At 47.5% G+C, this 27,595-nt stretch overlaps 2 protein-coding genes and 1 pseudogene across 2 annotated transcripts in view; 2 read left to right on the top strand and 1 right to left on the bottom strand.

Annotated features, from left to right (window-relative positions):
* LOC139059256 (uncharacterized) overlaps nucleotides 1-27,595 on the top strand; it is a 284,919-nt gene that overhangs the window by 159,028 nt on the left and 98,296 nt on the right. The window lies entirely within an intron of this gene.
* Nucleotides 1-27,595, bottom strand: part of LOC139059255 (uncharacterized) — a 52,734-nt gene that overhangs the window by 24,542 nt on the left and 597 nt on the right. The window contains exons 2-5 of the mRNA XM_070537420.1: nucleotides 20,386-20,568; nucleotides 17,959-18,166; nucleotides 8,403-8,509; nucleotides 3,930-4,162 (exon numbers count right to left, since the gene is read on the bottom strand). Coding sequence (XP_070393521.1) covers nucleotides 3,930-4,162; nucleotides 8,403-8,509; nucleotides 17,959-18,166; nucleotides 20,386-20,499 — 662 coding nt within the window. The 5' untranslated portion in view covers nucleotides 20,500-20,568. The remainder of the gene's footprint in view (nucleotides 1-3,929; nucleotides 4,163-8,402; nucleotides 8,510-17,958; nucleotides 18,167-20,385; nucleotides 20,569-27,595) is intronic.
* Nucleotides 14,102-16,107, top strand: LOC139059691 (uncharacterized; annotated as a pseudogene).

Raw genomic sequence — 27,595 nt, 5'->3', positions numbered from 1 at the left:
CATCGAGTGCCATTATTATGTTTTCTCAGTTGTAGGGGATGTTGCTTAGAACCCCCTCTTTAATTTGTAGTAGGACGTCTTGGGATGATAATTTGGTGCGAAAACCGAACATACTGGAGGAATACAGGTCTTCATCTTCCATGTATTGTTGTAGCCTCCTTGTCACGATTCGCTCGTACAACTTGCCAAGGCACGAAGTGAGTGATATCGGCCGTAGGGTTTCTACGAGTAGCTTTTTCCCTGGCTTGGGGATCGTAACTACTTCCGCATGTTTCCATTCCTCTGGCAGTGTCCCCACTTCCCAATGTGTATTGAGGAAGTTCGTCAGCCTCATCACTTAGATTGCGGATTAGTGCGTTCCTAATCTTATCCGCGCCTGCTGCTGTGTTCCGGGTCGATGCCTTAACTGCTGCGAAAACTTCCTCCCTGGTGATGGGTCTGTCTAGGTCGGGGTTTTCTTCGCCTCGGTATCTCTCCGTGTACGCTTCGGGTTTATCTGGCCCGTGGTACTTTACACGGACTTTTTCCAGTAGTTTTTCTTCTGTCCCTTCAAACTGGTGTACTAGTCTTTGGATGGCCTTGTTACTTTCTGACTTGGTCTTGGTTGGGTCCATTAGAACCTTGAGGATACGCCAGGTCTTTGCGGTGCTGAGGGTTCTATTCAGCGAGTCGCTAAACTTTTGCCAACTTTGTCGTGTGAGTTGGGCTGCGTATTCCTCTGACTCCTTGGTAACCTCTGCTATCTTCTTCTTTAGCTTCTTATTTAGTCGTTGTTTTTTCCACCTTTTGGTTAGTCCACGCCTTGCCTCCCATAACCTGAAGAGTCGCGAGTCCACCTTCGGTGTTTGCTCTAACCTTTCGACCTCCTGGGTGTATTGTTGTTGTATTTCCTTAAGTTGTCTGCACCATTCCTTTATGGAGGTTATCCCTCCCTCCATGTGCTTGCATTCTTTGCGAAAAGCGTTCCAGTCCGTTAATTTGGCTGTTACTATCTTGCGCTTGATGTTCTGTGCTGACACTTGCGTTCTTATAATGAAATGGTCGCTACCCAGGTTCTCCAGCAGGTTCTTGCCCGTGGCTTGCCTAGCTCCTCTGACGTATGTCAGGTCTGGGCATGTGTCGGGAATAACGCTGTTGCCTAGGCGCGTTGGTTGGTTTGCGTCCATTAAGAGGGTGTAGCTTGTGATTTCTGCTGCATCGCTAACTTGCGTTCCCTCCTTAGTGTCTTTTTGATATCCCCAGGTCTGTCCCCTGGCATTAAAGTCACCCATTATAAGCAGGCTGTTGGATTTCGCTAGCTTGCTGGCTCCGATGAAAAGTTTCTGAAAATCCCCGTCATTTTGTCGTGGTAGACTGCATAATTTTATGATAAAAGTGCTTTTTTGTTGTCCCTTTTTCTTTGGAATTATCTCTGTCACGATGTGTTCTATCCGCGTGTCCGGAATTTCATCGTGTGCTATGGCGACTAGTTTTTTACTAATTAAGGTGGCCGTGCGATCTTTTTCTTGGCACGTGTATCCCTTGAGTGTCGGCACGGTGTTTGTCTCCTGCAGCGCGATTATGTCAGGAGGATTTAACTGTGAATTTATGAATTGCTGCAGCGAGCCTTGCTTTTTGCGGTAGCCTCTGCAGTTCCACTGCTTGTGTTCCACTGCATGTGTTGTGTCCAACCATGTTGGTTTATCGTTGGTTGTTGTTATACTTTGGTTTTCGGTGCCGAATCTTTTTTCGTGATATAGTCTATATCTAGCATCATTTGTTATCTTTTGCGTATTTTGATTTTTTATGTAGTTGCGAAAACTTTGATCTTGCATTGCGATTTTTTGTTGTATCAAATTCATTTGCTCCTGCATTTTTTGCATAAAGGATTGCATTTGCATTTCTACGGTTCCCTTTTCCGGCCGCTGTGGCTGTTGCTCCACAGCTGGAGGTGGAGTCTGCTGTCGCGGCAGGCTACCCACCCTTTGCTCTCGCAGTTCCCTGATTAGTTCTTTGATTCTCTCCTCTAGTTGTTCTGTTTTCTTCCTACTCTGCTCTAGTTCTCGCCTTAGAGGCTTATTTTGTTCCCTTAGTTGTTTAAGTTCGTTGTCGTTATTGTTATTTTCCGAGTGCGGAAACAGTGAGTTGGGAGGGCCTGCCCCCCAGCTTACCTTAACTCCGCCCTTCTTTTGTTGTTGTTGTTGTGGTGGTGGTTTTGGCTGCTGTTTCCATTGTCCTTGGGCTGCAGGTGGAGGCCTCAGCGGTGGGAAGGAGCTGTCCCTGGACTGGCTCTGGTCCCGGCTCCGCGAGCGGCTCTGCTCTCCTTCCGAGCTCAGCCACCTGAGACAGCGCCTACGGCTCCTGCTCCGCCCTCTGCTTTTCTGCGGGGCTCGTCCTCGCAGCTCACCCATGTTCTTGAGGCACATCCGGCAGTCCCTGGTACCGGCGGCGTGTTCTCCTCCACATACCAGGCACTTTGGTTGGCACTGGTGTCCTTCAATTGGGTTGTTTGCTCCGCACTGCCTGCAGGTTCTCGCTCCCGGCGTTGGGCAGGCGTCCGAGCGGTGTCCTTGCGTGCCGCATACGTAGCAAAACTGTCTGGTTGGTCTGTAAGGGTATGTCTTGTATTCTACTGCGCTGAAGATGACCCACTTGGGAATGATGGGGCCGTCGAAGGTGATTAGCGCCCTCTCCGACTTGCCCAGCATCCTTGCCGCCAGGATCTCCTTCCCTTGAGTGCGCAGTCGCAGCTTGGATTCCAGTATTTCAGATGGTAGTCCTATCGGTAGCCCGTGGATTACCGCCCGCTTTACGTCCCCAGGCATGGCCACGTAAGCGTTTACTTCGTAATTGATGCCGCTGTAAGGGAGGTACTTGATCTTCCTGATGACGTCCGCAACTTCTTCCTTTGAAGCGCTTGCGATGATGATGTTGGACCCTGGTCGGAGCCTGACCAGAAAGTCTTCTTCCTTGAATTTCATCCCGCAGGCCTCTATGATGGCTTGCGTTGCTTGGTATGGTTTCATGTCCTTGATTTTCATATCATGGCATATCAGTGCACTTGTGGCGCAGCCTACTAAAGCGTCGGGTTACTGTTCTTGAGAAACGCTTGTGACTGTGACGTTTGTTCTGTTCGCCTCAGCATCAAAGAAATTTAATTCGTCATTGGCACATTCCCTGTGGCCCACATCCACTTACGCAAGCTTCCGTCAAAGATGTTCGATGAAGAGTGACACAGACCTATTGGCTGGCTCCTGCCCAGTGACCCATGTTCGCATCAAAGAGATTTATTGAAGACCAGCACAGACCGATTGGCACATACCTAGTACTCCGAGTCGGCGTTAAAGTGTTTCTTCGAACAGCAATACATACATACGCAGTTCCGCATCTACAGTGACCCGTGTTAGTTTAAGAGCGGTAGATATGTACACAATGCCACATACTCAGTGGCCCAAGGTGGCCAGATGGTTGGTTTCGAAGCCTGTTCCCTCAGTACAGCAAACTGACGCACTACCCATTCGACCATAGACTACCCAGTGAATCAGGTAGTTGAGAAAACGGTTACTTACATACATACATACATACATACATACATACATACATACATACATACATACATACATACATACATACATACATACATACATACATACATACATACATACATACATACATACATACATACATACATACATACATACATACATACATACATACATACATACATACATACATACATACATACATACATACATACATACATACATACATACATACATACATACATACATACATACATACATACATACATACATACATACATACATACATACATACATACATACATACATACATACATACATACATACATACATACATACATACATAGCCACCGAAAAATGCGTGGAGTACCTTGCAGAATGCTAACGCATCATAAAAAAAAATCTAACCTGCTTGACTGAATGTTAGCCAGGAGGGACTCGTGACAATGCACAATCAGTTTCGGTTTGCCAGTCGTGCCACTTGTAGATGTCATGTAACAGATCTGGTTTTCTCGATACTCGGGAGGCGGTGGCATTGGGCCTCCTTCTTCGCGGCCCTTCTTCAGCAGCTCACTCCATGGGATTACGGTGTTCGCTGCGCCAACCATATTATGCGCCGTTTCGTCCAGTGCTATGATGTGCTGCAATTCAATCAACAGATGAATGTTGAGAACGCGTTTGTCAGGAAGCATGAGTAGATAGATTGATGCGTCGTGTAGTGCAGGAATTGTACAGAAAATATAGGGTTGTACCTTGCAGCTATAAGATAGGAGGAGGGGGGAGGCAAGAAAACCTTAGCAAGGTCTGAGATTACAACTTCGTAACCATGCATTAAAACAGTTTGATACCGCAATATTGTAACTCGATCTACTAAAGCCTTTAAACGTCCACTTTAATATGCTGGCTTACAAGCAACGTGAATAATTACTTATTTGTTTCACCACTTTCAAAGACTTTGCAGTAACTTGCGAGTTCTATAACAAACAGGTTGGCTGTAAAGTACTAATGTACTCGTAATTCAAAATTATGCGTGTCATCTATTTTGATTGATTTATTTATTGGTTCATGAGGCTTAATTTTTCAAAGCGGCATCAATTTTGTGCGCTTTAGACGCCGTAAAGTATTGACTACGATAATATACTGGTCCTGTGGCCTCTGACGCAGAAATGATAGGCTTGCTCAGAGCCTCGTAGGAAATCCAGTGAAGGCTTGGTTTATTACGTATGGATAGAACTGAATAGATACGTACTTGGCGCTCCGGCAGTGAAAAACTGTACTCATGCTACCATTAGCGTCAATAGTATCTTTTAACGAACAGGGAACCAGCGCTGACCAGGAGGGGCTGCGGTATTTATTGATTTATTGATATATACTGCCATCTGATATCAGATCAAAGCAGGGTGGATATACATAAATATATATACAAGCATGCACATGCATACAAATTCGTAAGTGCTTTACTCAAATATGCTGGCCGCATTCGATGGAGACGCGACGAAAAAGGTACGATATCGTCAACTCTGAAAGACGCGCGCTTGTATCTATGCGTGATAGCGCCCGGCACCCCAGGTCAAGTTGGCATTGGGCGTTCCGAGGAACGCATGAGCTCCTGCTTGAACCCTGTAAAATTACAGATCATTTAGTTATGGATAAGCCACAGCTACTGCTTCCCGGCAACTGCAGCTTTTACAACCGTGATCATTACCAGGAAACGCTTGCGAATGTGGATGCGTGGAGGCGAGCGCCATCTGATAGTGCTGCAAGGAACCCAGTGGCGTACGTGGCATGTGCATTCTGCTGTGATTGGTTGAGTTTGCGCTCGACGCAGACGACGCAATCCCGGGATCCTAGTCGTACACCGTTTGGCTCCGAAAATCGTAAGCCAAGACACCGAAAAAAGAACAGGAAGGATTCTGGGTGAATCATGGCTTGGAACCCGCCTCGGTGTAACACGTGAAGTTTCTGCAGCCACTGCCTTTTACAAGTCGTCTAATCTGAAGGACGCGCCAATTGCGGCTCCTCGCGCAACAGGTGTAAACAGGCTGCAGCAAAAGCAACTCATTTTGCGGTTAGATAACTTCATTCCAGCACTAACATTATATTCACAAGCTACAAAGTGGTTAATTTCGTAGTCCGAAGAATGTTTTGTACTTAGGACGGCTTACATCCTTTGCGTTTTTGCATAAACTAGGAACTGCTAAGTATCTCAACAGAGACTACGGTTTGTGGCACGCTGAGCTAGCGCTTCTAGGCGAAGCGGAGAGGTAGGCGAAGACTGCGTAACACTGCGTATTGGACCTCCCTTGTCTAAGTACTTAAGCAGCGATACTACGGCCTCGCCGCGCTGCGGCTCCTATGCCCAAAACGTGCTGCGCTATGGCGCTGTAACGAAATGGGCTACGCAGTGCCCACAATATATACATGACATGTTCAAAGAGGTTACCTAGATATGAGGTGAGCCAAATCGGATGTAGGTTTTTTAGATCTAGCGGCTTGCCTGGCTAGAGAATAAAGGTTATCTTTGCATGGGTCCACTGTGGTGGGAACGTTCCTGCGGCCCAGTGCCAGTTGTGTTATCGCCTGTACCGATCTTTCATCAAGGTTTTGAAGAGCTTTGTTCGTGATATTATCCTCCCCTGGTGCGGATGTTATTCTGGGCTTATGTAAGGCTGCGCGGACTTCCTAGGCAGTGATGTCTGCATCTAGTTCTGGATTGTCCTGGCCGGTGTAAGGAGGTAAGGGAACCCTTGTGCTGTCCACCAGATATAGGGCTTGCAGAGAGTCCAGTAGTGCTTTGTCTTTTGCTGGGTTGCTGTGCAGCAGCCGCGAAAGACTCTTGCGCTGTTAGGCCTTGTTATTTCCGAAGTTTAGCAGGCATCGCAGGAATGACCACGTATCCTTTAGGCCCACATTCGCACTCATGCGGTCGCAGAGCTGCCCCCACTGATGGCGTGTTAGGTTTGTCGTGTGCTTTTCTATTTCCTTGACAAGGGCCGCGGTTCAGGTTTAGAGTTTGCGATTGTGGCTCTCATCCTCGACTTGAGCTGCCAAGTCGAGGATGAGAGGCACCTACCTCAGCGTTTCCCACACGAGATCAGAGACAAGTTACACATAAGTACTATTCCCAGAAGTATGCATACCGAGTACGACAAGGAAAGGAGACAGGCGAGAATACAGGCGCTCAAGCACAAGCTCGAAAGCACCAACAGCAAAGAAGAAAATGTGTGATACATGGACGCAGCTGCGTAATGAACAAACGACCGACTTGCAATCAGCGTGTTCGACGAGAAGGGCGAACAACTTACAGCCACGTCAATACGTGCCAAGGACGCGAGCACAGTGGAAGAGCTGGGTGTAGCCCTGGCCATCACAACGAGCAAGAAGACCCTGGTTACCCTGGTGGCGGACTCGCAAAAAGCATAAGCATGCAGAAGGTATGTGAACAGAAGGATCGGAAAGGCAGCACTTCAGGCCTTGACCAACACCGAGATAGAAACAGCACAAATCTTCTGGACGCCAGGATACGAGTCTCTCGCGGGGAACCAGGCGGCGCACGCCGCGGCTCGAGATAATGCACGCCGAGCCATCTCCGACACGCAGAGAACACGGACCACCGACTGTGACGAAGATGATGAACGGATATCCAAGAAGTACGCGGATATCTTAGCGCACTACAGGAAGCAGAGGTGTCGCTACCCGTCCGCGCATAAGACGATGAGTATGGAGCAAGCGGTAACCTGGATAATACTCCAGGCTGGAACCTACTCGCATGGAACACTGCTGCACGCAATGTATCCGGGCACCTACGGGCGAGACTGCAAGTTGTGCCCGCCGGACATGCCCAACACCTTGCGCCATATGGTGCTGGAGTGCAGGAATAACCGCGAAGTATCACCGTCATCATTACCATCAGGCGATAGCATGCAGTCATGGAATAATGCGGTTAGAGGCTATCTTGCGTGAATTTAATTGTACGACTCGTTTCTTTTGAGCAATAGTAGCCCGAGGTTCTCTTACAATATTTTTTTTTAAGCCAACAGCTTTATCTCAAAATTCACCTTTAATTTTAGAAGCTTTGAGGGAACACTTTTAAAAAAGAGCACTGAATTATATTTCAAAGAATTGAAAAGGGATTAGCAGAGTCTTGTCGGCTCCTAATTCCTAATTATCACCGAAATAAACATAAGCGTTTTTTTCCAATACCAGGAAATTAGCATAATGATGATTCCTTGACGTAGGTATACATACGACAGCTTTTTCGCTGGAACTCGACAAAGCACACTTTCATGTTGAAAGATTCCTTTCAGTTCAAAGCAGCACGCGCTCCATAATGACAATACCCTATTAAATTAAATTGAACAAATAACATACGAATAATAATTCAATAGGCATTTCTGGTTTGCATCTGAGAGATGTAATTTCACTTTCTTTACATATTAGCACGATTTTGCTTACAACATAATTTTATGTTGCTTAAGGAAAGGTACGTACTGAGGAAAAAAAATTTTCATTCTGTAAAGTCGTAGCGCCATAGTTGTTGCTTTAACTTTTAAGAAATCGTGCTCTTCGCAAAGTGAGAAATCATTTTTTTTCGGCGAGGAAGTGCACGCAGGATTTTTAAATAATAATCAGCCTAAATGGACTTCGTGTTTCCCTTTAGCGTCTCTTTATTAAATTTTAACGTTGTTTTCAGAAAAGCTACTCCCCCCCTCCCCCATCCTCCTCCTTAGTGTTATTTGTCGTTGTTGTGGTGATGACACAATTGAATTCACCTGTCTGCTTCGACATGGAGCTTTAAATTTGTTTGATACAAGATCCAAGCAACAATTCAAAGTAAGATGGAAAATATAGTTCAAGGTGACCAGTATTTTCGGCCCATACCTTTATAGAAACCAGTCTTCGCTGCAGCTCGAGTGCCTCTTGGACCCGGTCTGGCTCACAGCAGACGGCGGTCGGGGACAGGGTTTCCATTGAGTCAGCCAGGACATCTGTATTAACGCATAATTCGCTGCTGATGAGCACATTAGTTGTGAGCGTAGGCTGTTCGCGAACACCCGAAAGCCGGCATAATCTGCGCATCCATTTAGGATTTTTAGAAAAGAAAAACCCACTATAAACAATATATTGTTTGGAAATAAATCCTATCAGTCGTGGCAGGAAATCATTCTCCTGAGCGATGATTCATACATATTCAAGCGTGATATGCCCAGCACGAAATTTAAGCAGAAACGTTGTTCATTGGCTTTACCAGAGTTAATCCTTGCCTCCTCTTTCTGAAGTGAAAGGTTTGCAACAGGCAAGAGTAGGGCTGTCCTAACGCCATTGAAGCTGATAAGACTTCGGACGGTAAAAAAAGAACACATGAGCTAATAATTTCGCTGTTAGGTTCTTTTCACTTGTGCTGTTTGAAGCACGAAACCAATTTCGAAACCCTTGCAAGGAAAATGCACATGTAGAACGACAACAACTTTACTAACTTCCCAGTTGAAGTATGTGAAGGTTGGCTAATCATGTACTCAGTACTTTCGGTAATTAGTGAATATATGTAGAAAAAAATTCCTACTCTAAGGTCTCCGTTGATGAGCTTTGCGCCATTATAGCGCCGATGCTACACGCTTTGGAGAAGTTTGTTTGCTGCGACGAGTCACTGTGGAGCCATCTTGGATACACTCAGTCACGGCGGCTACCTCCGACATTTCGGTGCACACCTCTGCGTCCTTTTTAACTTTTTCTTTTTTACCCTTATGCAAATACCACACAATGTGTGACTCAGACAGTGTGACACGATAAACTGGAATCAACAAGTATAATTTATCATCGCTAGTATACTTATGGGCGTTTTTTAAGGCATATATGACACACAAGAGCCTTCAGACAAGAAGCTTCGCGAACCAGGGCAGAAACTGTGTAAACAATACTAGAACAATTTAACACGCAACGGGGGCATTCTACTACGATGTCTCTCACAGCTCGTAAGTAGCTTTTGGGGTGCTAAAGTCAACCATCTTTCAGTACATTCATTATCATCGACGCCGAACAGGGGGGGGGGGCAGGGGGGGGGTCTCTTGGGTCTGAACCCTCTCAGAAGTTTTCCGGTGCGGGTGGGGCTGAGCAACACACCCCCCCGCCCCCCACGCACACACGCACATAATTCCAGGGTGTCATTACCATGGTTCTGTTACCAACATCATTTCAGATTTCTGCCTCTGCCTTTTTACTTGCAATTTTATTTTGGCTAGAAGCTTACTGCGTTATCATCGGTGTGACATGCACCGCTTGTAATTCACACTTTTGCTTTATTTCTGCAAATTCTGACTATAAGAAGACACGCACAACAGAAGCATTAGTGGCGGCTATCTCTTCCGTATTTTCTCGCTTCAACATTCTTTAACGTTTGAACTTTGAACACCATGCGCAAACATAATATATTTACATATATATATAGGAAAGAGTATATTATATTTATTTGCAGAGAAGGAAGTAGCCAACTAACAATTATTTCTAATGGTATGGATAGCATACGCCTAGAGAATGGATATATTGCCATATGTGCACCTCTCTTCAAATGGCTTTGCGGGATTTTTTGGTCCTGAAAAAGAAGCTTGCACACTTCTGTGACCTCTTAGCTTCTACTTCTTTTTCAGCGCTGGCTTATGAAATCCAGTGGCAATATATACACACACCCACATATATATATATATATATATATATATATATATATATATATATATATATATACTGTTAAGGTGTTAATTGGATTGGACTAGGAGCAGCGCAGCGGCGACAGTCTAGGCGCGGTACGGACTCCGAGCGCGAGTGGCGTTCACGAGCAAAAGCATGGAAGAGGACGACTCACTATACCACTCGGGTTCTTCTCTAGTCACCCCCGAGAATAAAAAGGGAGACACCCGGCGACCTAACAGCTTGTCACCATGAATGCGTCCTAGTAGCTCTTCAGGCAGTAGACGTTGACAACGTCTCGTCCATGACGGCGCTTGTCCGAAGATGGATCAACGGTTTCTATCACGTAGTTTACGGGAAATGTGCGTTCGACGACGCGGTAGGGGCCTTCATACTTGTGCAGTAGTTTCGACGGGAAAGCAGTTGCAGTGGAATGGGCTGAGAGTCACACAAGCGCTCCGGGGAGGAACGTCGACGCAGATGCGTTGTCATCACGAACTCTTCTAGCGCTTTTGGTCACTTGAAGTAAAGGCCCGCGCGAGCTCGCGACACTCTTCAGCATGTCTGACTGCGGCTGAAATAGACGCGCACTAAGATGCATCTGGCTTGTACGGAACGATTGTGTCGATTCTGTGTGACGGGTGCCGGTGGTACAATAAGAAAAAGGGGGAAAAGCCAGTGGTGCTCTCAGTAGCGGTATTGCAGGCGTAGGTCGCGCATGCCAGAATGGCATTCCAAATTTCTGTGCTCGGAGGCTACGTACATTGCAAGCATGTCGCGAGCGTACGGTCAAAGCGTTCTGTGAAGCCATTGGTCTTTGGGTGGTAAGCCGAAGTTGTGCGGTGCGCAACGTGGCACTCTTTGAGGGTGGCTTCGACGGCTTCCGACAAGCAGACACGTCCGCGATAGCTGTGGGGGACTCCAGTGGGGGCCATGACTCCAGTGGGGGACCAATTCTAGTGGGGGACCATGACGCAGTATGAATCGTGGAAGCGGAAAGGAGGCAACACCGTGCGCTGCCGCTGGCAGGGTGGCAGTTTCAGCGTATCGCGTCAGGTGGTCGAAAGAAGCGATTACCTAGCGGTTATTAGCATATGTCAGGATAAGGTGTCCCGTACAAGTCGATGCCGACACGCCCGAACGGCCGGCTAGCGCCAGGTAAATGTTGCAGACCGGCTGGCAAGAGGCGCGGTGAAGATTCTCGGCGCTGACAATCGGAGCACGAGCGAGGGAACTTCCGAATGTAGCTGTAAATCCCGCACCATTAGTAGCACTGTCAAATGCGCTGGTGAGTTTTGAATACTCCCTAGTGGGCACTCCCTGGTTCAGAGAGGAAATACGCGCATATATCAGAACGCGCGACTGCGGGGTAGTACCAGCAACCTCTGGCGGCCATCGGCTGTGTAATTGCCTCGGTGGAGTAAGTCGTCGCGAGTGGCGAAACGGTGTGCTTGACGGCGTAACGCGCGACTGGTTGGGTGTGCCGATGGATTAGCGAGAAATTTTATCAGCGAGGCGATCTAGGGGTCCTTGCGCTATTCGCAAGCGATGGTGCGAAGGTCGATGGAAGAAACGGCAAGCTGGGATTCAGAGCAGCGAGCGTTGTCGTCGGGCAAGGGAGAGCGAGAAAGAGCGTCAGTGTGAGAATGCTGGGGTCCACTACGGTACAGCACGCGAATATCATAGTCCTGCCATCGAAGTGCGCAGCGGGCAAAGCCGCCTGAGGGGTCCTTCAATGACGGCAACCGACAAAGTGCGTGGTAGTCAGTGACGACGTCACATGGGCGGCCATGCAAATGTGGCCGGAACTTAGCAAGGGCCCAGATGATCACCAAACATCATTTTTCCGTCACGGTGTAGTTACTTTCAACTTTCGTAAGTGTGCCACTTGCATAAGCCACAACCTATTCGGAAAACCCGTGTTTGCGCTGCGCGAGGACTGCGAGGAGGCCAGCACTGCTGGCATCCGTGTGCAGCTCTGTAGGAGCCATCGGGTCGTAGTGACGCAAAAATGGAGGTGACGTCAGCAAACGGCGTAGGATTGCGACCTCTTCGTTGCACTCTGACGACCACGAAGTGAGGGGCCCACTCCTTCTAAAGAGCTTCGTCCGGGATGATATGATGGTGGCGAAATTTCGGATGTCGCGTCTAAAGTAGGAACAAAGACCTGCAAAACTGTGCAGGCCTTTGACGGGTGTAGGTTCAGGGAATTAGGAAATGGCCTGAAGCTTGGCTGGGTCGGGGATAACTCCTTCCTTGGAGACAACGTAACCTAGCATGGTCAGCTGCCGCGCTGCAAATCGGCACTTCTCTAAATTTAGTAGTAGGCCGCCGTTTCTCAAGCACGTCAAAACACGCCGGAGGCGTTGAAACTGCGTGGGGAAATCCGGAGCGAGGAGATGGCGTCGCGAAAGTAGCACAAGCATGTATTCCATTTCAAGTTTCGCACAACGGTATCCATCATGCGCTCAAACGTTGTGGGCGCATTACAAAGATCGAACGGCATTACGTTAAATTCGTGCAAGCCGTCGGGCGTGACAAAAGCTGTCTTCAGTCAATCGTCGTCTGTCATGGGTACCTGCCAATACCCTGAGCGCAGATTGAGAGATGAAAAGAATTATGCTTCTTGTAGGCTATCAATTCGCAATAGCAGGTAAACGTCCTTGCGAGTAATCTTTATGAGGCACCGAAAATCCACACAGAACTGCACAGAACCGTCTTTTTTCGCAACAAGAGCGAGTCACTTCGCGTCGAAGCATGCCGTCGACTTGCTCGTCAATTACACGACGTTCTGCGGGAGACACGCGATACGGGCGTTGTGGCAGTGGCTTTTGGGAGCCATAGTCGATGCACTGCGCAGCAACGGACGTCCAGCCCAGGGAAGATTGCCCGACATCGAAAGAACAGAATTCTTAGAATTCTTGCTCAACGTCTACAGCAACCCATCGCACAGAAAACAGAGATTCAAAACATTACTGCACAGAGCCAGCACCACAGCGGGCTGCAACACGCTGATCGCTTGCGGAGACTTGATCGCGATGAACCTTGCCTGGGGCTGCAACAAGTACACAGCAAAGGGCCGCGACCTGTACCAAGTCGCCAAGGAACTATACTTCACCCTCATCACGGACCCGACACATCCGACGAGAATTGGTAACTCCGTGTCCCGGGACACCACTCCGGACCTCGCGTTCGTCAAGAACGACATCCGGGGTGCGATCACCTGGAGAAACATGGGGACCGATCTAGGCAGCGACCACACCATCGTGGAAATCGGCATACCGGAGCCCAACGACACCAGCATCCAAACACACAGATGGATAGACTGGGATGCCTTTCGAGACGCCACAAGCCAGAAGAGCGACGGTGACGATGGGATCGAAGAATCTTTCTCAGTCTGTGGTTAAGCTGTTGTTTCTTCCAGCAATTGAGTATCGACTGTTTGGCTTCGATGAGATGCGCAAGCCGGCTGTCTAATTTGTCGACCTCCGCGCCCGTTTCAATTTCTTTGGTCGCGTCGCGTATGCTCTTGGTGATTTCGACCGTCCACGAGTCGATGTCTTCGATACCATCGTCGGTCGGCAGCCGGCCCGGACCTCGTCACGAACAAGGCGCTCAAGAACCTCGATGACGGCTCGATTGGAAAACTCGCAAAATACTACAAGAGCTGGAGAGCGGGCGCGCTGCCAAAGCTGTGGAAGACAGCCAAGGCCATCCTGATCCCCAAGCCGGGGAAGCCGCCAGACACGGATAACCTCCGGCCCATCTCACTCACGTCCTGCGTGGACAAGGTGCTGGAGCACGTCCTGCTCAACAGGTGGCAAGATTACCTGGAACGGGAAGGGCTGTACCCGGCCACTTTGATCGGCTTCAGACAGCACCTCAGCACGCAGGACGCGATGCTGCAGCTCAAATACCAAATCATCGATGATTGCGGCAACGCCCGCGACAACAAAGCAATCCTAGGGCTCGCCCTACAGAGCGCCTTCGATAAGGTGAAACACTCGGCGATTCTGTCCCAAGTCTCCAAGCTCAACATGGGCGAAAGATCCTATAACTATATCAAGGACTTCCTCATGGACAGGACCGTCGAGCTACGAGCAGGCGACCTACACACGCAAGAGAACAAGCTCGGGAGCACCGGCACACCGCAGGGATCGGTCATTTCGCCGATGCTGTTCAACTTGGTAATGATCGGAGTGGCCGAAAAGCTCTGGCTCATTGAAGACGTCAGGCACACCATCTACGCAGACGATGTCACGCTATGGGTGACCGGTGGCAGCGACGCCCACATCGAGGGCGCGCTACAAGCCGCCTTCGACGCAATAGAAGACCAGCGGCACCGGACTGAGATGTTCGCTGAGCAAATCGGAGCTTCTCATACTCCCACCTACCAAAAACAGCAGAGGCAAGGCCAGACAACGCGAAAACGAAAAAATCAGAATCGTCACCAAATCCGGCAACGTGATTACCGAGGTCGGCAAAATGAGGATCCTAGGCATGGTCATCGAAAAGCACGGAAGAAACGGCGAAACCATCACCCGTCTCAAGGCAAAGGCAGCCAACGCGATTCAACTCCTCAAACGAGTCACTTCCCGAAAGGCTGGCATGAGAGAGGAGAGCCTGATTAGGCCCGTCCAATCCTTCGTCATCAGGCACGTCACGTACTTTGCAGCTTACCACAAATGGCTGCAACACGAACGAAACAATATCAACGTGCTCATCAGAAGAGCGTACAAGGCGGCGCTGGGCCTGTTGGAGTCCACGAGCACGACCCGCTTGTTAAAACTCGGTATACACAATACGCTCGAAGAAATAGCCGAAGCGCAACGGACCTCTCAACTGGAGCGGCTGTCCATGACCAAAGCCGGGAGGAAGATACTGGCCGATCTGGGAATTAGACGCTCGAACGAGGTAGAGGTGACGCTCCCCGTCCCCGAATAGGTCCGACGCCAGACCAGAATCGACCCCATACCGAAGAACATGAATCCCGAGTTCAACAAGGGAAGAAGAGCGGCGAGGGCCAAGGCTCTCATCGACCACCAAGCCAATGACGAACACGCGCGGTACGTGGACGTGGCCGAATACCAACGGAACGCCTTCGCAGCGGTCGTCATAGAGGCGTCAACCGGCGCCACGAGAACAGCAGCGAGCGTGAGAAGCGCCGGTGCGGAACAAGCGGAGGAGGTTGCCATCGCCCTGGCCATCGCCGACGCAGACTGCCACACGGTGCTGAGTGACTCAAGACAGGCAGTGTGAAACTTCGCCAAAGGCCACATATGCAAGGAGGCTGAGCGCGTACTGCGAGCGGTCAAACTAGAAGAACGAAAAGTACGAGTCAAGTGGTTCCCGGCGCATGCGGGCGAAGCGTCGGAACGCAATGAGAACCATAATGAGACGGCACACGCAGCGGCGCGAGTGCTAACCAACCGCGTCCTGGCGACACACCGTCCGACGTGTTTCGGAACCAAGGACCGCATGACGGATTTCAATGAAATCACGAAGGCCTACCGCCTGGCTCGCAGGACTCTCCCACCCCCTGCACCCGAGACTGAGTCGGGCGGAGGCGTTAGTACTGAGACAGCTCCAGAACGGATCGCTACCTAGCCCAAGAGTGATGAATCGCGTGTACCCCGAGACATATCCGACAGATATGTGCAGAGTCTGCCGGAGGGAGACCGCAGACTCCACGCACATCTTGTGGGACTGCGTCAAATATGCAGAAAAAGCTAAATCAAGAACGCTCCCACCGCGGCTCGAGGAAGCCGCGAAGAGCTACAACCGATACGATAAGCTCTGGGCCGTCCAGCAGGTCCTTCAGGTGCTCGAAAGGCACGGACCCAGCGAGCCGGCAACGGCGAGTGGAGACCCGCGCCGAGTAACGGCGACATCGAGGATGACGTAGGCCCTCGTAGGGGCGCGCGAGCGCCCAACTGCAGGCATAAATATAGTTGGCTCCAATCCAATCCAATCTAACAGGCCCAGAAACTACGACCGCTGGGCTTGCATAAGATTATCAGCAATGGAGCAACCAAATACATCACCGGGTTACGGAGCAGACGTACAGATAGCACTGAGCGTACTGTAAGTGGCGCAGTGTGTGTCATAGAGCATGTCCATAACTTTCGTGGCTTCAATAGATTCCACGCTGCTAGGAGATTACCGTCGCAGCAGCATCACAGTGTATGGGGCCCGGTTGTTAACAAAGATAGCGCTCGATCGCTGAGTGATTTCTACGGTCACAAAAGGTAGCAGCAGACCTTTTAGGGTGCAAAAGCAGTCGGATGAAAGAAGTAGTAGTGCAGCTGTGTCGGAGAAGCTGCTGCAATAGACCGACACAACCGTTTACATATTCGGGGGACTGTGGTGTTGTCTTTAACGAGTAGCTTGTTCGAAGCCGATAGACTGTCGGCCAGCGTGAAGTCTGACAAAGCCAAGATTTCTATTTCGATGCGTCCGCAAGTTTCTAGCGCAATAAAAAAATAGAGGACACAAGACAGGTAACAATACATGTTTCGAGAAGTTCCGCTTACCTTGTGTCCCCCATGGTAATTATTTTGTTGCGATGTAAAAATCTTACTGCATGCAACCGCTCTTTCGTCGTTCTCAGTTACTGCGGCACAACTTCAGCAGGCTATTTTTTGGCAAACGTTCCTATTGGGCTAATCATTGTGGTGTCATTTCAGGCAGTGCTAGTGGCAACATTGGATGGTAATTATTGCACTTTAGCATCTCCTTCCTGGACATATAGATGTGCTGTCACTTCTCCATGAATTCAGTGTCTCGCAGAAGAACCAACTAGCAGGGCACCTGAAGAATGTTTTGACACCTATCATCAGAGGTTTAGTTGCAGTAGGGTGCCGAGTTGTACCAGTTTATGCAAAGTGTGCTTCTTTCACGATGTGTAAGCGTCCGTCAAGGTCAAGAAGGGGACGGTTGTCCAATCTGTCGGGGGCTAAGGTCAATGCCTATTTCTCCTCAGTCATTGGTAAGCTGGACAATGCAGTATAGATGGAGAAAGTGGATTGCGTTTTGTATGACTAAATAGTGCAGAAAGTTGGTTCGCTTTCTTAACAGAATTATGGGTGGTTCGTTTTGGCGAATGCTTGCACATAATACTTTTAAAGGCCTGCTCCGATGTTTACTTAATCCTGCCATGGTTGCTCAGTGGCTATAGTGTTGGGCTACTAATTACGAAAAAGCGGTATCAAATACCGGCTACGCTGCTACATCTCACCGGGGGAGAAATACGAAAACACCCGTGCACTTAGATTTTAGTGCACGTCAAAGAAGCCCAGATGTTTCAAATGATTCCTGAGTCACCCCCTGTGGCGGGCGTCATAATGAGATTCTGTGGCACGCAAAGCCCCCTACTTCATTATTATGTTTACGGAAGAGTGACTTACGTGATCGACTCTGGCCATGTACCACTGTGACTCCCTTCTTCTCTCAAACTTTCATTCTCATAACTCATTTCCTACACATATAGGGTAAAGCAAATTAAATTACATCCCTCATTAAGCTCTGCATTTTTCATTTCACTCTTCTCTGGTCAACCTCCCTGCCATTGCTTCTCTGTTTTTCTACGTTTTGTATTTACTTATTGCGCGACATAGTCAGACAACTCGGCTGCTATTACATTGCCTTCGCTGAGTCGTTTTGCGTCCTTTGGCCATGCTTTGTTGTAACCTTCGATCTTCCGTATCTCTTCGACCGTCTACGCTCGGATGGTGAAGAATGTTGTTTGCATACTCACCGGCACTGAAGCCTGGCCATTCACAGACGGATGCGACGTTGGCGCACGCTGCACCCAGAAACATCGGCAGCAGTTGCATCCGATTTGTGCTGTGGAGCAGGATCTTGTCTCCAGCTTCATGGCCCAGTCGCCATAGCGCTGTCCTCACGGCGTCCACCTGCTCTGCTACTTCGCTGTAGGTGTAGGCTTCGTCGGTTGTACCGTTGATCTGATTAGCGAAGAATATGAGGGGACAGAAAGCTTGTTCAGACACTGGCGAAGGATCCTTTGTTTGCTTCTAAAGACCGAAGTTTTTGGTAAAGTAATCGCTCTTGAAAAGGCATTTCAAAGGCACCAGTGCTAGGTTGCAGTGAATAAAAATGTACTATGTATAAACAAGAAAATGGGATGATTAGAGTGCGTTGCATTCAGTGGATTCAGCATTGCATGGTGACTGCCTAGCATAGCTAAGCTTGAATGGATCACAGCATAAAGTGATAAAGCTTCACGATGCATTAACGTTACTCCATTGCTACTTTTATTTGGTGGTCTTACTGCGGCATATGCAGCAAAGCAGCAAGCAACGAACTTCAAATAAAAGCGTTTGGTGCTGCAATGTACAGGTGCTGCAACATTCACATCACGAATTTGTTGTTCATAAACCAACCAACGTGCATGTTCCCTGGAACAAGGTGCAGTCTTACAATTATTATTATTATTATTATTATTATTATTATTATTATTATTATTATTATTATTATTATTATTATTATTATTATTATTATTATTATTATTATTATTATTATTATTATTATTATTATTATTATTATTATTATTATTATTATTATTATTATTTGAATTGAAAACATATATACATATACGCACATGTCAAGAAAGGGAAGCGAGGAGCAGTCTCGCAACTGCCACCGGAAGGGGCACAACGCCCCTTCTCAGTGGCTCACTGGCTACGAAGTTGGGCTCCATTCTCGCGCGATCATTGCATCATATCTGAGTTAACTTCTTAGGGTAGCTGACTGGTTGAAATAATCCAGTCCTGAGTAGGTAGCGATAACTAGTCTCTAACTTTAGAAGTCTGAAGCAGCACTCTCCTGGCTACGCCATGTAATTCGAGAAACTGTGAATTTGCTTTACCCTGGAAGGACCAGCATATCTGCTTAGTTGTTTGGTACTTCGAAATTCTGATTTAAGCAGCGGAATCGTAACGCATATCTCATAGCTTTTTTCGATACCGTGGACAGAGTTCTCACCCCAGCCATGGATAGCTAAGCAAACCAATTACGTGTAATCAATTCCTGCACTACTAATTATGTTATAAGTAAAATAACTTTTAATTGCTTTTTGTACTAACGCTTTCTCCACGTCTGATATATTATTGAACAAATTTTCGCTTCTTTTTCATGTGAGACTTGTGTTTGAGCATTACAGGGTTAAATATCCTGCTCGACGACAGTGATTTCGCTATCTGGAGAGTGAACGGATTTACGCTTTTCGTTGACGTGAATAAATCATATACGTGCAACGAATTTCCTTCAAATCACTGAAACATCTGCGCAGTGAGAGCATTGTGTTTCGTGCTTTTCTATTTGACTACATGAAACGGAGTTGGTTCAGAGCCAATGCTTCGTTTTAAGCCAAGTTACCCTTTGCCGAAAGCAAACACAGGCGCGTTGAAATAACGTATGAAATTCATGCAGACGTACAATTTATTATTCGCATGTGTTGACACTGGGCATAAAACGCCATTCAATATTTTTTAGCAAAAACCACGGAGATGCCCCTTTTCCACAGATACTGCAAAAGCGACTGATGAAAATTTCCATTAGACATCACTAATATTCTTCAGGTTGGTCTGTAAGTATTGTATTGTATTGTATTGTATTGTATTGTATTGTATTGTATTGTATATTCTTCAGGTTGGTCTGTAAGTATTGTATTGTAAGTAAGCTATGTATTTCTTGAGAGACAGTGCCGGTGCCACGGAAAATCTAAAAGGCTTTTGATAGCAAGTTATACTCGCCAATAACGCTTGCATACGCATGTGTGAACTAATGTGGAGAATTGAAACGCGAATGGAATGATACAAAGTATAGATTACCTCTGACAAGATGAAGCACGAGAGAATGACTTCGCGCGGCTACTTGTTCAGAAGAGTATGATGATGCAAGATATATACTCAGCCTATGTGACAAAATTGTGACCTAGTTAGGGAAAGGCCCTAACTGGCGATAATTGAGACAAAATGACCCGTTCTACTTAGATCTACCGTGTTAGAAATTCAATAGCCCACAAAAGTACAATTGCCTATGTCAACTTGGGGGCGTTCTGAGTTGTTCTACAGAATTCATCTTCTGGGTGAATATTGTAGTACTGAGCTATATTTCGGCAAAGCGTTTATACACATTAAACGTTGGCCATTTGTTTTCTCACCAGTTTTGAGCTTGCGTGGCGCCTCAGATGCTGGACCATGTACTCGCCAAAGTTCCTTCGGGTGTCGAGCTGGTGCTCGGCCGGATCAAAGCAGCTCTTGAGTTGGGAGGCCATCTTTGGAAGTGCGTTGAGCTTAGTATGTGCTGGTGACCAGTAGGTGGCGAGTGTACCTGTGCAACTCACCTGCGCGTTTGAGTCGATTGACAAAATACGCACACACACACACACACACACACACACACACACACACACACACGCACACACCTCCTTTACTGTCACCTCCCTGCGTTTTGATCTGGACGACTAAGCTGATTATTTATGGTGCTAGCACAACACGAGTCCGCCCGCCATGTAGCCCGCCCAGGACTTCTGGTATTGGCGTGTTTGGCACCAGTAGTGGCACAGTGAAACTCGTCGTGAATTCGGTTTATGGAAATCCAGTAGAATTGACAGGAACATTTCGTTGGTTCACGGTATACTGGCTAGTTCACGGAACCTAATCAATGTTTAATGAATACGAAATAGGTGGATGCGACCAACGGTGTATTATTCGCGATCGTTCTCGACAATTCAATGTATATTTCCAGTGAGAATATTTGGCTCATTATAGGATATTTTTGTTACGCAAAGGTGTATATGTTTGTTCGATGCCATAACAAGTTTAATTTTCTAGCTGTTTACTAATCCGCCGCGGTGGATTAGCGGCTGTAATGTTGCGCTGAAAAGTACGAGGCAGCGGGATCAGATTCGGGCCATGGCGGCCGCATTTTGGCGGGGGGCGAAATGCAAAAATACCCGTGTCCCTTGCTTTGGGGGCACGCTAAATGTCGCCTGGTGGTCAAAATTATACTGGAGTCCCCCACTATGGCGTACCTCATCACCAAATCGCCGTCTTTGCACGTAAAATTATAGAATTCAAAACGGCAGTTGAAAAGTTGCGAGCGTATTCCCGAACACAATAACGAACTTTTTTGTTGCGCAATCATTTGAACGGTTTTCAATGAAATTGCTTCCGTGTTAACGTTTATGCTGCGCTCACTTGTATAGGCTCCGAAGAACATGCGCAGTTATGATTGGGGGTTCAATCCCATCGCTCGGGATCCGTTGTCAAGACTGGAGTAGGGCATGAATTAGAAGGTAGCTGGCCCATGCCGTCGTCCAACTTATCCACGCTGAGTACAGTATTTACAGTATTTGCAGATATTTACAGTATTTATATCAGTCTAACATGACTGTTTGAGAAAGTACATCAGTCTAATATGACTGCTTGAGAGAGAGTGTCGTGAACAGCCGCACAACAGCGGTTTTTAAACAATCGGTGCTCTCCCGATACCCAGGTGACGGAAACGGCCGTCCAAGCACCGTAGGCGAGTTGACCAGGCACCGTAGAGGAGACGAAGCACCATAGGGGAGTTGACCAGGCACCGTAGGGGAGACGACCCGGCACCATAGGGGCATTTATTCCCCGAACTGCAGCGCGCCCGCCGGCCGCCCATTGTCTGGCGTCTTGGTCGGCGCGTGGGAAGGGGTGTCAGTAGACGTTCCCGCGGCTCAGTAACAATAGTTGGTCCGCGAGCACCATTAGTTACAATGGCGACTTCGTCAAACTCGACTCCAGCGACGGAGAGTCGAGGACGCACGTATTGTTGTTCACACACAGTCGACTTAGTCACGCCGTGGCTAGAAGTGTGCGGCGACGCTCCAGGAAAGTTGCCGCCACAATCGTAACTGGTTGGCAAAACTTGCACTGCAGCTGGCCGTTCTTAACACACGCCAGATATAAGAAGAGTGACACTACGGCGCTATTGCGCACCTTGATTGCAGCGTTTTCAATTGGGTTTCCAGTGGGGGAAGCCCACATGCTTGTATAAAACTTCGATCGGCCGCGGCGCCAAGTGTAATTCAGTCATGTCGGCGTCGTCATTGTAAAGATGGAAGGTCATCACGGTCGAAAATTATAAGCTATGGTTAGGCGCTAAAGGCACTGGATACATTAGTGCTCGGTTTCAATATGCGATAGCATTTATTTGGGTACCTCGCAGGCAAAATTTTGTCTTCTCGCACAACGCTACTCTGGTTTCGCACTAATAAACGAAGGAGTGCAAGGAGTATAGGCAAATAAAACATGGGGTTTTACGTGCCAAAACCATGATCTGATTATGATGCACGCCGTCGTGGGGGACTCCGGAAATTTGGGCCACCTGGGGTTCATTACCGAGCGCCTAAATCTAAGTACACGGGCGATTTCGCATTTCGTCCCCAGCAATATGCGGCCGCCGTGGCCGGGATTCGATTCCGCTACCGTGAGGGCCGTGGACGCAAGGAAAGCCCACAGTTTGCTGAAAACGGGAGACCACTCTGAAGGCAGTACTTCGTGCACCATGTCTGCATGAAGCATTGCTTGCTCGTTCGAAGCATGTTTGTAGCAAATAATGTCCTGGCTCACCAAGTGCTTGGCCACGTGGTACTTTTTCACGTCTCTCGCACTTTCTATTGAGCTGAGAAAAATTTACAACAAAGTTCACTCACTCACTCACTCACTCACTCACTCACTCACTCACTCACTCACTCACTCACTCACTCACTCACTCACTCACTCACTCACTCACTCACTCACTCACTCACTCACTCACTCACTCACTCACTCACTCACTCACTCACTCACTCACTCACTCACTCACTCACTCACTCACTCACTCACTCACTCACTCACTCACAGTCATCTTCATGGAAGACGTCCATGTCCGGTGCATTGGGGGCACGTTAAAGATCCCCAGGTGGTCTAAACTTCTGTAGACCCCCACTACGGCATTCCTCATAATTGCGATTTTGGCACGTGAAACCCCAGAATTTAATTAACTTGAATTTAATCATCATGGAAAGAAATAATTTAGAGACTTCTCAATATACTCGACTACTTCTTCATTGAAGGTATTGCTTTTGAATCAATAATTTATACTCGCGGACAACTTTTCTTGGCTATGAAGCGAAGGCTACGAAAACTAAACGCGTCTCTTTCACCGCTGCTGAAAGTAGTCCCGCAGTATTGGTCACGTTTTCTTACGTGGGAAAAAGGAAACAATACTTGTTTTTTTTACAGTACCTAATATGAAACAATACGTAACGTTCACCAGTCAAATATTGTTATTTTATTGCACTTTTACTTTGCTCTTGCGAGTTTTATGCGAAGCATATTACTAGAGCTCAGCCCAGCTCCTCAGGCGCGGTGGTGTCGCCTTCAATGACCTTTGACCCCATGCCATACCACGTGACAGCGTGACATCACGACAGAGGAGAAACGGGGCTCCAACTCGCGCCGTCGCTCGCGGCGTCGCCTTCAAGGCTGACCACGTGACACCGTGACGTCACGACAGAGGAGAAACGGGGCTCCAACTCGCGCCGTCGCTCGCGGCGTCGCGGCGGTATATAAGCAGCTGCGCTTTGGCTCAACTCTTGCAAGATGGGCTGGGAGGGAATCGAACCAGGGTCTCCGGAGTGTGAGACGGAGACGCTACCACTGAGCCACGAGTGCGATGCTTCAAAGCGGTACAAAAGCGCCTCTATGGTGAATGCGATGTTTCTTAGAAACGAGCTGTTTCTAAGGCTCAGGCGTGCGTCGCTTGCTCAGGCGCACATTTCGTTGCCGCGCCGAACGCTGCGTTTCTCGACGCTCACCGCGTCCAATGCGGGGCGCGTAGTCGCTGCGCCGTAGCCCATTGTCTTACACCCCTTGGCGGGTCGATGGGAACGCTGTCGCGTTCCCCTCTTGAAGGCGAAGCAGAGTAACGCATGAGTTGTTTCTTCGTCTAGCCGAACCAAATATAGCCAAACAACAGCAGTTCACCAAGCTAAACAGTGGTTCAACAACTAAAATTAAGGCTAGTATGCTTCGCATCCTGGGCTTAACCTTAGCTAAGCCACAGCCATTTTTTTCCACACCCGAGGCCGTCGCACATTTTGCACATAAAACAGACGCAAAATGACGCCCGTGTACGTCTACTGGTGAGTGTTCATCGCTTGCTGTCCCGCCAATCAACTCCCCTGAGAGGCTGTTGAGTAACTTTAGCAACTAAAGACTGTTCAAGGACACAAAAAAAGTTTTTGCAGCGTCTGCGCGGAAACCAAGCGAGCCCACCTGGAAATCACAACCATCGGCACGTATACAAACGCGTGAGCGAGCTGACTGCTGCGCCGGCTCTACCGACGGCAGCGGCGGTGGCGCGTCGCCATACGGCTGCTCCGACGCAGGCTGCGATGCTGGCTGTTCAGAACTTGATACATATCGTATGTGAATAAACACTGATTCACGCCGAGCTATTGTATCTGCATGGTGGCGGTAAACATTTATTACTTGAGCATTTTTACAACATTACTTGTGAGGGGGCTCAGGAGCGCGTAGGGTAGTCCGGGAGTTTGTGGCACTCGGCGACCCTCAGAGCCCAGTCCACCAGCCGTATTTGGTCGGCTGGGTTGGAGCTAGACACCGCGGTCTCCCTTCCCTCGACGTCGGTGAGTTGCGACTCAGAAGGTGGCTGGAGCTCAGGGCATAAGAACATTATGTGATGGAAGTAGTCTCTAGGCGCGCCGCAGAGCGTACATTCCTGTCGATATAGGCCTGGACGAACCAGGGCGAGAAAAGCTGGAGAAAGAAAAAATTGGTGCCTGAAGCTGGTGCCAGGTACTTTGTTGCAATTTTGTTAAGGATTTATCTGGGGGAGGATATCTCAACCGCATTTCGCGGTAGTGGAGGGTGATCTCGTGATATTCGACCAAACGGTCTCTGGCCTTATCCAGGTCATCGGACGGCGTGGCTCGGTTGAGGGCTACTCGAGCGATAAAATGGGCCATCCCATTGCCTGGATGGCCAGCGTGCGCGGGCACCCAGATGAGCTTGATTGGTCTGAAGGGGGTCTGATGATTGATAATTTTCAGTGCCGGTTGATGAACTCTTTAGAGAAGTTGTGCGAGGTTGGCAAAACCGAAACCTGTGCCGAGCGCGCCCGGACTACATGGCGTACGAATACAGTCATGTGGAGAAGCTCCGCCCCCGTAGCTTTCGCTTCATAGCCAAAAGAAGTTGTCCGCGAGTATAGTCAGCTAATTACTTTTTTAAACAATGACGCAAGCGCAAAGTAAAAAACAGAAAATATCAGCACTTCCACTCTGTGAAGGACGAGCAGGGAAGCTGTAGTGTTTATTACCTCAATCGACGAATCTATGTATATATAGATATTATTATTATTATTATTATTATTATTATTATTATTATTATTATTATTATTATTATTATTATTATTATTATTATTATTATTATTATTATTATTATTATTATTATTAATATTATTATTGAAGGACACAAATAAAGTGTACATATTTTGACTGCGGAATGCTTTTTTTACAAAGTCAATTGTGCAAGTTCCGCCGCATGGCAGACGGGAATTTCCCAACAATTACAACTTCACTGTGAACTACGTAAAAATGAAAAGCTTATGGAAGTGGGCGTAATGTTATAATCGTCCTAGCGGCTAATCGCCATACAATTTATTTCTGGACAGTTTCGATAAAACAAGAGTTACAACCGTTTTCTGTGACCATACTCCGTCCGTAGACGGCCATGTATTGACAGAACACGGGAATTCTGTAAGGTTTACAACTTCGCTGTGAACTAACTATTAATTACAAGTAATTGTTCCAACTGATTGTTGGAATCAGTTCAGACACTGCCCCTGTAGAGTCCGGTGTTCCTCAGGGCTCCGTCCTGGGACCATTACTTTTCTTGGTATTTATAAATGATATTGCGGCCAATATATCAGTTAAAGTATGTCTGTTTGCCGATGATTGTATACTTTACCACGAGATTTTGTGCCATGACGATCATGAATAATGAAATATGTCTCTACGTAAAATTCAAGCCTGGTGCTGAACTTGGCAAATGTGCACTAATTATTAAAAAAAAAAGACAGTTACCTATGACTGTGACACGCAAAGTTAATCCTTTGAAGTTCCGCTACACCATCGATAACAACACCTTGTCTCAGGTTACAAAATACATTTAGGAGTCATAATTCCATCAGATCTGAAATGGGGTGACCACGTAACGTACACTGTAAATAAGGCAATGAAACAAGTTGGATATTTAAGAAGAACCCTTAGTAAATCCTCTACAGAAATTAGACTGCTCGTAATGATGTTGCGTAATGATAGAGTTGTCTTAGCGGCCAATTGCCGTGTAATTTTTGACAAGGTTACATTGAGAGCTACAACGCATTCGCGAGAATCTGGAGAGGAAAACGCGGATGGCGTCTTTCGCGGACGCCGAAGGGGAAGTGTTGAGTTTTGTGTCGACACACGGACACGGTCCTGGGGAAAGTAACCATAAAAAACTTCGCTGTAAAAATACTTGGAGTTGCCCGAAAGCGAAGAATACTTAGTTGGTTTCCTTGCCGCTGCGCACGCCTGATTAACTTGGTTATTGCAACCTTGTTAGCCAATACACCCGGTGTTTGAACTTATATGAACTGCGTATATGAATTATGAACTTTTTGCGATATACCTTACGTACAGATGCGCTTTCTCAAATGTTCCTTCCGCTGATGTCACTAGAGCGAAACCAGCTTCCCGCGAAAATTATTTCTGCAAGTCACTGCTATTTCTGTGACGCCTTAGCCAACAATCCTTAGAAGAGGGCAATTTTATCTACTGATACATCACCTAATGTTCTGTTTAGTGGTTATTCTGGAAGTACTGAATGAGACAAAGAAAGAAAGAAAGACAGGAAGGCTAGATAGAAGTCCTACAATTTACTACCCTTCACGAGCGGAGGGTTACTGAAGTATGCAAAGAAGACGGGAGTTCAGGTCTGTCACGTGCACACAGTTCCCAGTATATATCTTAGCTTTTATTCCTGATTAGTTTTTTTTTGCTTTTGTTCTTGTAATCCTTGCTCTCTAGCACCTTGAAAAATGCCAAGAGTATATAAATAAATAAGTAAATAAATAAATAAATAAATAAGTAAATAAATGAATAATTAATTAATTAATTAATTAATTGATAACATTTCGATCAATTATTTCGATTTATGTTGCACTGTAGACGGGACTACCAGGCATTTTTGTGCAGCGCAGCGGCGAGCGCCACCATGATGGTTAAATGCCTTCGCAAAATATATACCTTTGCTAGAACAGCCCACCGAATTTGCAGATTGCATCAC

The sequence above is a fragment of the Dermacentor albipictus genome, chromosome 4 (genome assembly GCF_038994185.2).
Source record: "Dermacentor albipictus isolate Rhodes 1998 colony chromosome 4, USDA_Dalb.pri_finalv2, whole genome shotgun sequence".
Taxonomy (NCBI): Eukaryota; Metazoa; Arthropoda; class Arachnida; order Ixodida; family Ixodidae; genus Dermacentor; species Dermacentor albipictus.
This window is presented reverse-complemented; position numbering and strand designations above follow the sequence as displayed.